General features: G+C 58.9%; 1 protein-coding gene across 4 annotated transcripts; it reads right to left on the bottom strand.

The window, feature by feature from the left end:
- Positions 1–727: 727 nt before the first annotated feature.
- On the bottom strand, positions 728–11,021 carry Nyap1 (neuronal tyrosine phosphorylated phosphoinositide-3-kinase adaptor 1). Of its 4 annotated transcripts, none has more exons than XM_090324117.1 (7): positions 10,947–11,021; positions 9,455–9,606; positions 7,283–7,638; positions 5,312–6,811; positions 4,210–4,422; positions 3,258–3,367; positions 728–1,498 (listed from the first exon to the last, which is right to left on the bottom strand). In XM_090324117.1, the coding sequence occupies exons 2-7, from the start codon at positions 9,520–9,522 to the stop codon at positions 1,241–1,243; spliced, it is 2,505 nt and encodes an 834-aa protein (XP_090180243.1). In that variant the 5' UTR covers positions 9,523–9,606; positions 10,947–11,021; the 3' UTR covers positions 728–1,240. The 4 variants fall into 4 exon arrangements, with proteins under 4 accessions (XP_090180243.1, XP_090180246.1, XP_090180244.1 ...); XM_090324120.1 differs by having other exon boundaries at positions 4,210–4,419; XM_090324118.1 differs by lacking the exon at positions 10,947–11,021 and adding an exon at positions 10,493–10,824.
- Between the last annotated feature and the right edge of the window lie 1,265 nt (positions 11,022–12,286).

Here is a 12,286-nt window from a genome sequence, read left to right as displayed (position 1 = left end):
TCTGTAGAGATGGAATCTTATAGACTTTCTTCCCAAGTTGGGCTGGAACTGTCATCCTCTTATCTCCATCTCCCACATCATTCGTGATGACCAGTGCACACAACTGTACCCAGGCATGCCTTTAGAAGGGACATCTAGGCTGATATTGAACCTCAATCCTCCCATTTTTCAGTCTCCTGAGTAGCCAGGATTACAGGTTATGATAGTGGGTTTTTCCTGCCTTCTCCATCTGCAGTGGCTAAGAACACAGCGCGACCTCAATAAGTGCTTTGTGTCTCAATGCAGTGCTTCTTCCAATGACTTACCTTCCTGTGACAGACTACAGCCACCCAAACACCTTCTCCTCAAACAACCTTCAACACACACACACACACACACACACACACACACACACACACACACACACACACAGCATCACAAGGAAAGAGCAACTGGAGGGAGGAGGAGGAGGAGGAGGAGGAAAGAGAGAAGGAGACAGGGAGAGGGAGGGAAGAAATCAGGGAAAAGATGAGGGAAGTAAGGAAGAGGAGGAGGAGGAGGAAGAAGAGGAGGAGGAGGAGGCTGAACTTTAGGAAGCCTGCTGCAGGATCATGAGTCTTTTAATATATTATTTCGGAAAAGAAAGGAATTAAAAAAGAAAAGTTCCCGACAGCGCTTCCGTTTTGCTTCGTTGTTTTTTTTTTTAATTTAAATAAATACCCCGCCCACCCTCTCCACACCCCCCCACTGGAGCCCCCCGCCTTGCCCTCGCCCCTCCCGGCCTGGCTAGACCCTCACCCCGCACTAAGGACCGCACGCCTGTCCACCACCCAGGTCGGACGCGGGTGGGCGTCCAGGCCCCCGGGCGGGGGTCTCTCCCTTCTCCACTCCCTGCGCGGAGTCGTCTAGGAAATAAATACACCCCCAGCCCCCCCACTCCCAGCTCGCCTCCCGCTCCTAGGTCCAAGCCCAGCCTTGCGGCTGACCCTTCCCTCCTCCCCCAAGTGATCGCCATCCTCTTCAAACCAAAACAGAGCGTCTGTCTCACCCAGACCCCCTCCCCACCGCCACCGAGCATCCCCCCTCCTGGGGACGAGGCAGGGGGGGACACACAGCACCCCAGCGCGCCCGGGGGCCTGGCAGGCCCCGCAGCTCCCCACCCCGGAGGCGGCTGGAGGGTCCCTCCTGTCACTCAAGCCTCCGGCCCCGCCCCCTTCCGGGCCCGCCCCTTCCGGCCCGCCCCCCCGGCGCCCCGCCCTCCTCAGATGGCGGTGTCCCAGAGGACGGTGTGCTGCCGGCGGCAGGGCGGGGTGCCGGACTTGCGGGGCTCGGGTCCCCGCCGCCAGCTGGGGAGGATGGGCATGCTCTCCTGCTTGCAGAGGCCGCGGTCGGGCCGGTGGCGGGCCTTGATCTCCTTGCACACGCAGCGCTTGCGCTCGATCACCTCCAGCAGTTTGCCGTCGCGCTCGCGGGCCGGCGGGGGCGGCAGGGGCAGCGGCAGCGGCAGCTCGGGGTGCATCTGTGCCGGCAGGGTTGAGGGGGGGGGTGTCAGGAGCCTCTGTCCTTCCCCCTCACCGGGTGCAGCAGAGATGCAGGTAGCCTTCACCCGAGCTGGACACCGATGCGCTCACACCTGACATCCTAGCTACTCAGGAGGCTGAGATCTGAGGATCACGGTTCAAAGCCAGCCCGGGGCACTAAAGAACACTGAGACTCTGACATCCAGTTACTCACTAGAAAACCAGAAGTGGTGCTGTGGCTCAAGGGGTAGGGCAGAAGCCTTGAGCTGAAGAGCTCAGGGACCGCGCTCAGGCCAGGTTCAAGCCAGATGACCAAACAAAATAAAGAAAAAAGAGGTAGAACACCAGCCTTGGGCAAAAGCTCAGGGACAGCCTAGGCCCCAAGTTCAAGCCCAGGACCAGCACTGGAAAAACAAACAAACTGTAATCTGTCCTTCCAGGTCTTTCTTCCATTCTTGTGCCAGTCCTAGGGCTTCAACTCAAGTGCCTGGGTGCTGTTCCTGAACGTTTTCCCTCAAGGTTAGCACTCTACCACTTGAGCCACAGCTTTCTGGTTGTTGATTGAAGGAGCATCTCTCGGACTTGCCTTCCCAGGCTGGCTTTGAATTGCCACTCTCAGATCTCAGACTCCTAAGTAGCTAGGATGACAGATGTGAGCCACTGGCACCAGGCTATCAGGTCCTTTTTCTAGATCTCCCAAAGGTGCACTGTAGGCCAACAGTGGCCCCAAGTAACAGGGCCCACCTGGCTGCCACCCTAAGCAGCACTACCCAGAAAACTGCCCCCCATACCACCCGTCACACCTGCACTGTCACTCCCAGCTCCTCATTAGTCTGCTGGCTCAGCCTCTATCTATCCTGTTCCCCTTTTCTTTTTTTTCTTTTTCTGGTTCTAGGGCTTGAACTCATGACCTGGGCACTGTCACTGGGCCTTGTTGTGCTCAAGACTAGCACTCTACTCCTTGAACAACAGTGCCACTTCTGGCTTTCTATGAGTCGTTTATTGGAAATAAGAGTCTCACAGACTTTTCTTCCCAGGTTGGCTTCAAACTGTGATCCTCAACCCGGGTGTGGTGGCTCACACCTGTAATCCTAGCTACTCAGCATGACACCTGAAGATCCTGGTTCAAAGCCAGCCCAGGCACTAAAGTCCATAAGACTCTTACCTCCAATTAACCACTAGAAAACCAGAAGTGGCACTGTGGCTCAAGGGATAGGGCAGTAGCCTTGAGCTGAAGAGCTCAGGGACAGCACCCAGGCCCCACAACCTACAAAAAAAATAAAAGAAAAAAACCCCAAAAAACTGTGATCCTCAGATCTCAGCCTCCTGAGGAGCTAAGATTACAGGTATGGAACTCAGCATTGTTTTTTTGTTTCTTTGAGACAAGATCTCTGCTATTATAGCCCAGGTTATCCTTGAATTCTTTCAGTCTGAGCCTCCCAGTTAGACATGCCTCTGTGCCAGAATTTCTTCTTTTTTTTTAAACTAGTCCTGGGGCTTGTACTCAAGGCCTAAACAGTGTCCTTGAGCTTTCTGAAGGCTAGAGCTCTACCACATCAGCCACAGCACCACTTCTGGCTTTTTTCTACGTATATGGTACCAAGGAATTGAACCCAGGTTTTCATGCATGCTAGGCAAGCACTCTACCGCTAGGCCAAAGTCCTGGCCCCTGTGCCAGTATTTTCTGGTCTTTCTTTCTACCCAAAAGCCTTATTTTCTACCTGTTTGTACGCAGATACGAGATAAACAAAGACTTACCTGGCTCAGGGCATCCCTGGGCTGGCTGCAGGGCCGGGGTGTATGGAGAGCAGCCTGCCGGACTCCAGAGGTGGAGGCAGAGCGGCCCAGGCGGTAGCCTCCAGTAAAGTCTTAAGTAAAAGAACCAGGAATGAGGAGAAGGTTCTACAGAGGCCCTATCCCCCAGTTCCCTGAGGAAGTCACAGACAGCCTGCCCCCCTGACTCATCAAAGTAAAAAAAAAAAAAAAAGCCAGGTGGCTCACACCTGTTATCCTAGCTACTCAGGGGCCAAGATCTGAGGACTGTGGTTCAAAGCCAGCCTGGGCAAGAAAGTCTGTGGGACTCTTACCTCCAATGAAACACCTGAAAATCGGAAGTGGCACTGTGGCTCAAAGTGATAGAGTGCTAGCCTTGAGCAAAAGAGTCCAGGGACAGTGCCCAGGCCCTGAGTTCAAGCCTCATGACCAACAAAAACAAAACAAAGAACAGACATGTAGTGTTAAGATTTAGGGGCTCTGCCGAGTGCCACGGCTCAAGCCTACAGTCCTACTAGATACAAGGAGGCTCTGCTGTAAGAATCAAAGTTTAAAGCCAGCAGAGCAGACAAATTTGAGCCTCATTTCTGATTGATCAACCAAAAGCCAGAAATGGAGGTGTAGACTCACGTTATAAAGTGCCACCTTTGAGCAAAAAAGAGCCTTGCAAAAATGCAATGTATTGGCATGCACGCATGCACATACACCTGTGTACACACACACACACACACACACACACACACACACACACAGATTTAGGACTCTGCATTAGGGATGTGACTCGGTGGCAGAGCTGGCTTAGCAGGTGTGAGATCCTGGGTTCTACCACTAGCACTTGGGGTGTGGAGTGAGACTTGAGCCTAGGACATGGATGGGAACAGTTGCTTGTGGGCCCTGAGAGATTCCCCAGCCTTCTCCTCTCTGGATAAGGGATCACCTCCATTCCGGTGGCAGGCTGGGAAGGTCTGGCAGGGTATGGGCAGCGCCGTGCGGCTCCCTCCTCTGTGGTGGTGGATTCTGGCCAGCAGGCCCTCTGCCCCCTGGCTCCTCACAGGGATTCCTGAGGCCACAGGACTCCGGTCCTCACGCTCCAGTTTGCCTGGACCCTCGGCACTGCCATTCCAGGCCCGGGCACTGTCTTCTACCTCTGCTGGGATGACAAAGAGAGCTTCCTTAGTGTCTGCATGTGGGAGGGGGTCACACCCAATTCTGCCTGGATGACAGCAGAGATTAGAGGGACCCTACCTCTCACTTCCCCACTTAGAGACACACACAGGAGGGACCCAGCTTTGCACCTTCCTTTTTTCCCATTGGTACCAGTCTCTGGGACTGAGAATCATGCTTGCGTGCGTGCGTGTGTGTGTGTGTGTGTGTGTGTGTGTGCGTGTGTTGCTTCCAAGCCCTTTCCCCTACTCAGGGGTAGCCTCTCCTACCCTACTCTAGCTCCTGAACCCTATTATGTCTAGTCAGGGCTTGAAAGAACACCTAGAAGACAGAGATGTTGTTCCCCAAAAGGGAGGAAAAAAAATCCCCAAATCCTGAGCCTGGCACGAGGGGGAAGCAGGCTGGGGGTGGGGGAGAGCAGGGCTGCATGTGAACTAAGCTCATCTCTGAGTAGGCCTGGCAGAGCATTGCGTTGCCAGGCAACGGTAGGGGCCTCCCTTTCCTCTCCCTCCTGTCTGGATGGGTTGCCATGGTAATTGCTGGGAGGCAGCTGTGTTTAGCTTCTAGCATGCGCACACTCACACACACACACACACACACACACACCCCTGCAGCCATGGGGAGGGAGGGGCAGGGAGTGGAGTAGAAAGGTCCGGGGCAGAGTCTACCTGTGTCTCAACTCTTATCTGGGTCCTCTGGCACACTCACAGGGACCCCCTCATCCCTCCATTTGGCTAACCCAGCCCCATCTTGCTGGTCTCCCAGGGAACTTCCCATTTCAGGACAATGGGTAGCGGCTTCCAAGGAATCCCTTTATAACAGCCCTGGACGTCCCCCCCTTTCCCCAACACCCACCACCCTTCCCCCTCACTCACTGTCCAGCTCCTTCGCCTTCCTCCCTGCATAGAGGACCTTTCTCTGTAGAGCCCAGCCTGCCCCAAATGTGGCGCCCATCTCCTCTTCTTCCTCCGGTGTGCCTGCACTGGCGATGACGTGGGCACAGGAGATGCTGGCGAAGGCACCCCCATCGGTCCCTTGCTCCTGCAGCTGGATCTTGACCATGGGGGATGGGGCCCCCACCCCACAGCCCTTATTCAGCACCCCCCCAGCCTTGAGACTCTCATAGGCAGGGGGTCTCTTGAGCCCAGCTGCTGTGGCTGGGTAGGTCCAGAGGGGCGTCAAGGGGGTGGCCGTTGGGTCCGGGAGGCCATGGGGAGAAGCCAGGCAGCCTCGGTGATGGAGGACCCCAGGGGCGACGCCCATCACCCCACTGTGGGGGCTGGATTTCCCGGGCACGGGGGGCCTCGAGCTGGTACACAGCATCCCGTGGAGGACTGAAATCTCCTTCTCTGTCTTTGGCTCCCCAACACCCAGGGGTGGGCCAGCTGGCAGGACAGAGTGCGTGGTCACCTTGACTGCTGAGTACACCATGGTGTAAGACACAGCTTTGTCCTTGGGGGGGCCAGAGAGCATGGCGGCCGGGCCAGGGGGGGCTGCCGGCGCCCCCACCGCCTTGGGGCAGATCATGCTGTGGGAGTTGGGGAGCTCCCGCTCTCCCCGGGACTGGCCAGAGCCCTGGGGTGGCAAGGGCGTCGAGTGACTCCGGGCTCTGCCTGAGGGTCCCAGCAGGAGGAGGTTGGCAGCTGGAGGCGGTGGCGGCAGGGGAGGCGTCTCCCGCTCTCGTGCAGGCACTTGGGGGGCTGGGGCGGAACCTGCAGGCTCCTTGGAGTGGCAGAGGACAGGCAGCCTGGAGACCCCATCGCCAGGGGTTCGGGTAGCAGACTTGGCTTGGGGGAAGGCCAGGAGGGGAGGACGGTGCTGGAGAAGGTTAGGGAAGGGTGGGGGGATTTCACAAGGGGTGGTCTTGGTGGGCGTCCCATCCCTCCGGCTGGGGAGGGCAGATGCAGGCCGGCGGTGGGCATGGGGCTGGGGTGGAGGGGAGGTGGCCATTAATGGGGGGGTCCCGTTGGCCCGGCCTTCTGCTGCCTCTTCGGGGAGGGGGTACTTCATCTCCTCATAAATAGCCTCGCTGTCATCAGAGTCCGAGTCTGCACCAGCTGGAGGAGTCGGCCCACCACCCCCGAGGGGGGCCCCTGTCAGGCCCCCTCCACTGCGTCCTCCGCCCCCCCTGAAGACATCTCCCACCATCTCGATGTAAACGGGCTCTTCTTCCTGGGCACCGGCTTCGGGGTCCCCCGTGACTCGGGACCCCCGGCTGAGGCGCTGCAGGGGCAGGTTCCCCCCTCGACTGGAGGGGGCTGAGGGGCAGGTCTCCTCAGAGGAGACGGAGAGCTGGGTGTTTGGGCTTCGCCTGGGCTTCTGCGGAGGGACCTTCCGGCTGGAGTCTCGCCCCTCTGGGGTTGGCTTTTGTGAGCCTAGGCAGGCCAGGAAGGAGAAAAGCATCATCATCATCATCATCATCATCATCATCATCATCATCATCGCCTAACACAGCTCATGCCTATAATCCTAGCTACTCAGTAAGCTGAGATCTGAGAATCACAGTTCAAAGCCAGCCCAGGCAGGAAAGCCCATCTCTAAGAAACCGCACAAAAAAAGCCAGAAGTGGTTCTGTGGCTCAAGTGGTAGAGTGCTAGCCAGCCTTGAGCCTGAAAGGCCCAGGAACACCGTCCAGGAAATGAATCCAAGCCCCAGGACTGGTTCATCTGAGGTCCATCCAAAAGGAACCCCCCCATTCCTCTGGGGAATGGTATCTTCTACTTCCCTGGCTCTTCCCTGAATGAACTCTCCTGGATGCCTCCCCTTGCCTGAAATGGATTTTCCCAGCTCTTTGGGTGGGGGGGGGGGCACCCCATCTCCAGGAAGCCAGTAAGGGGGTATCTCACCTGCCTTCTTGCTGGGGGGTGTCTCCACCCCCGATCCTGCCATGCTGAGCTTGGTGCTGGGGTGTCTCTGGGGCTTGGCAGGAGGTCTTCGGCTGATGCTGTCTTCTGTGAGACCCCCGCCACTCCCCCGGGGCCCTCCCCCTCCACTGTCCATGCTGCCCACTGAGTGGCAGGAGAGGGAGCGCGGGGCCATGGCACTGCGGCAGGGGTGAGGCGTGTGCTCCTGGGAGGCAGGCATCGTCATGAACCCCATCCTGAGGGAGCGGCGCAGTGAGGAGATGTCCCTCACTCGAACCCCAGGCCCTGGGCCAGCCCCAGGGCCTGCCGGGCCTGCAGGGGCCACTTCCTTACTGGAGCTGTGGAGAGAAGACCCAAGGGGAACAGATGAGGATTCAGGTCTGAGTGTCCCCACTTTTGTTCCCAAGAAGAAGCAGCCCTTTCAAAGCTGCCCTGAAGATCTGAAGCAGAAATAGAAAGGGTTCAGGCAGAATCCCCAGGCCCCAAATAACCAGACAAAAGCTGGGTGCTGGTAACACACTGTCACCCTAGCTACTCAGGAGACTGAGATCTGAGGATGACACTTCAAAGCCAGCCCAGACACACAAATCCCTGAGACTCTTATCTCCAACTAACCAGCAGCAAAAAGCAGGAAGCAGAGGTGTGGCAAAAGTGGTAGAATAGCAGCCTTGAGGGAAAAAGCCACGAATGTGAGGCCCTGAGTTCAAACCCCAGTATAGGCAAAAAAAAAAAAAAAAAGACCGGGCTGTGTGTGTGAAGAGGGGGGGGGGGAAGGGGAGGAGGGGAAACAGAAACAAATGAAAGAAGGAACACCCAGTACAGTGTCCCTGGGGGTGGCAGATCTTAGCCTGGGCATATCTAGCACACAGACTGGTATGGAGAAGGAGATAAAAAAGAAAAAAAAAACAAACCTTAAGGCAACAGCCACCTTATGGAGAGAAACATATACACCTGCTCTAGGGTACCTGGGCTGCGGGCCCTTCTCTGGCTTCCAGCCTTCATCTACACAATCCCCCCCCCACCCCCCCACCCCGGGCTCCTCTTCCAGCAGGGGGTGTTTGGCCTGCAGAGGATCCTTTTACCTCCTCTTCTCCCTCCATGCTGCCCTCCCTGGCTTACCCCATTCCCTTAAACTGTCCCCTAAGTGAAGAGAGGCGGGGACTGGCAGGGAGGAGAGGAGAGCTGCTATGGGGTGGGCTCTCATTAAGGGCCTGTCTACTAACCCTTCATTAGTGGGAGATCGCTGCTGTGATCACTCTGATTAATCTAATTAACAACAAGAATTAAACTCCACAGTTGTGAGGAGGGAGAAGGGAGCCAGGAAAAGGCTGTGACTCAGGCTCTTGAGAGGCTGTGTAGTCAATGAGAAGAGCAGAATGACCTAAGAATGGGGGACACCAGGCTTGGGTCCTTGGGAGGGCCAAGGAGTGAGGGCCAGCAAGGATGTAGGAGTAGGGGACCAGTGGATCCCCAACTCTGGCTCTGTGTGTGTGTGTTTGTGTCCTGGGACTTAAACTCAGGGCCTGGGTGCGATCCCTTAAAGCTTTGTTCAAGGCTGGTGCTCTACCACTTGAGCCACAGCTCCACTTCCAGATTTCTTTTTTTTTTTGTAATTAACTAGAAGATCGGAGTCTCACAGACTTTCCTATGCAGGTTAGTTTTGAACTGTGATCCTCAGATTTCAGCTTCCTGAGTAATTAGGCTTACAATTGTGAGTCACCAAGAGTCTAGCTCACCCTGATTCTTCTTTTTGGCCATTTACCTGCCTTGCCGAGCAAAGGACACTGGGGGCAGGGGACTTCCTGGATGCTCTCTGAGGCCCCTGAGGTGAACCCATCCTTGAACCTGTTAGGACAATGGGACCTGCCTTTTTACAAGGTCAGGTGACAAAGCCACCAACAGAATCACAAAAGGGAGAAGACTACCACAAGCAGTAAGTGAGTCATGGAGTATCTGGGTCCTCAGGGATGGGGAAGGGGTACTCTAGATCTAGAACCTGACGGGAGATTAGGAGCTGGGCCAGGACTCAAGTATATGTGATTCCAGCCATTCTGTATTGAGCACAGAGTCTGAGATCAGGAATCCAGTCTGAACCAGGGCTGTTGTGCAGGCACAGGAGGGGACAGGTGGGGGAGGTTGGGGGCCCAGCCTTACCTCCTTTTGGCCTCCTCTTCCTTGTGCTGTCTCCACTCCAGCTTGGTTTTTCGATAGAGGAGGTTCATGTCGTGGGACAAGAGGTGGGGGCTGGGGGGCCCTGCTCAGTGCCACCAGGCCCGGGGGAAGGCCCTCCCTGGGTCCCGGATCCACTTTAGGGGGGGGATGGGTGAGGAGATAAAGGAAGATTGGGGGTGGGTGGGGTTCAGGAATGAATGAAAGAGAGGGGGAAAAAAGGAGTAGAGATGACTTGGGGCTTCAGAGAAGAAAACACAGACAGGCACAGAAAAACTAACAGAGCCTCTAGGACACCTCCCCATCCCCACCCCCAGATGAGACAGACAGACAGACATAGCCATACATGTGTACCCAGAGCCACACACCCTGACAAAGGTGTTCAGAGCCACACACACACATTCTGGAGAGATCGGACTGACACAGAGTCTCATTCTGTGTAAATACATCCTGATTCACTATACACACAGGGACAGGCCCCACAAACATATAGCAACCCAAAGACACACAGACACGTATTGAGACTGTAAAAACACCCAGCCACAGACCCCCCATCTACAGAGGGCCAGACATATACCATACCGGGGGCATAGGTAAACATAAACCTAGGAACAGCAAACACACACAGAGTCACAAACATCCGCCGACACACCCACAGACACACACACACAGACGTCCAGACACACACAAACCCGCTATGGAACTGGACACACCTACAGAGTTGTGTGCCCGGGGCCTACTTGGCATACGTGTGCACCCCGCTAGGGAAAGGAGGAGGTGGTCAGTGTGCCACCCCCTCTCAGACCCTGGGGCTTGGCGGCGGTGGGGGTCATAAGGACAGGGTGGGGACGCTGAAGGATGGAGTGCAGAATCCCACCCATCCATCCCCTGGCCTCTCCTCTTTCCCAGTCCGGAGGGGGGGGGGCTTGGGCCTCAGTCCACCCCTATTCTATCTCGGTCCGTCCCCCCCACCCCAACCCCCAGAAAAGATCACCTCCCTCCCTGGCTGATGGCTCAAATCACCTTCTTCTTCTTCTTCTTCTTCCAGGATCTGGGAGAACCAGGGCTTCCCCCCTTCCAATCCCGCCTCTGAATCCCACCAGGAGGGAGGGATGGAGGGAGGGAGCCGGGGAAGGGGGGGGGTGTCTCCAGTGTTACGGCCCCATAACAACCTCCTGAGCTGCGGCCTCCAAACCTGCTCTGGCGTCCACAACACACTCTTCCTTTTTGCCTTCAGCCTCCCGTCTTCCAGGCGCCCCTCCCCACGGCCAGGCTCCCCTCTCCCCGGTTTGGCCCAAACCAGGCCTGCTTCATCCTTCACCCCCGCCCCCCCCTCCACCTCTCCATCCAAGGGCCCCGGCTCTCCGAGCCCCCCCCCTCCTCTTCCCCTTGTCCTGCTCCCCCGGGTGTCTCCGCCCCTCGCCCGGCCCCCGCCCCGCGCCGAGCCCCCCCACTCCCCATTCCCGCATCGCCCTACCTGGCCTGCCGGGCGCGGGCCCCCCCATGCCGGGCTCCGCCCGGAGCAGGAGGAGGGAGGAGGAGAGACAGAGAGACAGCGGGGAGCAGAGCCGGGCCCTGCCGCAGAGACGGCCCCGCCTCCGGGCCCGCCCCCAGACCCGCCCCCGGCCCCCAGCCCACCCCTCCACACCGGGGAGGACGGCGCGGCAGCGGGGCGCCGCGGGCGAGCCCGGGAGGGCGGCGGCGGCGGCGGCGGCGGGGCGTGCGCGCCCCCTGCCCGGCCCGGGCGGGGTCCCCGGGTCCCCGCGCGGAGCCGAGGGTGGCGGAGCGCGCGTGCCAGCGGCCCCCCCCCCACGGCGGGCAGCCCGCGGCCCCCCGCGCCCGCCCCGCCGATCCGGCCCGCGCCCTGCGGCGGCGGGGCCCCCGCGTGCAGTGAGGCCGCGCGGCCCGCAGGGGGGGCTGCGCCCCGGGGCCGAGCGCTCGGCGGGAGCCGGGCCGCGCCCCCCCCACCTCCCCAGCTCCCGCCCCCGGCGCCCGGACCTTGTTCCATCGGTGTCCGGGCGCAAAGTCTTCCCCGCACGTCCTCCCTGCGGCCGGCTTGGCCTCGCGATCCGAGTCACCCGCGACCTTCGCTCCGCGCGCGGCCGGGCGTCGCCGGGCGGGACCCCCGCGCCGCCCCGCTTTGACCTTGACTTCCCCCCCCGGGGCCCCCCTGGACCTTCCTCCCCCCCCCCCCGTGCCCTGGGGTCGCGCCGGCGGCGGCCGGCCCCGGGGGGCCGTGGAGGACGGAGGACGATACCTCGGTGGCTGCGCTCGGGTCCCCGATCGCCGTGGAGGTGTTTGCAGAGCCCGGCGGGGGACTCGATCCCGCCCCGGGCCGCGAGCACCCGGAGTCCACGGGGCCCCCCGGGGAAGACAGCCGTCCACGCCGCTGCGGGGTCACCCTGCGGGGGTCACCCTGGTGCCTCCACCGGGAGGTCGTGTTACACCTAAGTGTGGGCGGATGCCCCCAGAGTCATTCAACACACATCCCCCCAGGCTCCCACCCAGGGTCCCCGGCCTCGACACGTGGAGGAACCCGCGTGTGGAGCTCAGGTCTGAGGCCGAGGAGGGCAGGATCCATCCAAAGGCGCCTTCAGAAAGTCGGGAGGAGCCCACCCCGAGGAAAGAAGGTCTGGGAGGGGAGGGGAGGGGTGGAAGGAACCAGCTGAGAATGTTTGGATGGGTGGGGGTGAGTCCTGAAGGGGGCGATGGCTTCCTGGCTAAAGGGGAGACAGGCCGGGCGTGAATGCATCTTTAACAGATGAAGGACAAACATATGAAGGAGGCAGGGTGGCATTGTTGTGCTTTTTGCCTAAC

The sequence above is a fragment of the Megascapheus bottae genome, chromosome 34 (genome assembly GCF_031878675.1).
Source record: "Megascapheus bottae isolate mThoBot1 chromosome 34, mThoBot2.hap1, whole genome shotgun sequence".
In the NCBI taxonomy this organism is placed as follows: Eukaryota; Metazoa; Chordata; class Mammalia; order Rodentia; family Geomyidae; genus Megascapheus; species Megascapheus bottae.
This window is presented reverse-complemented; position numbering and strand designations above follow the sequence as displayed.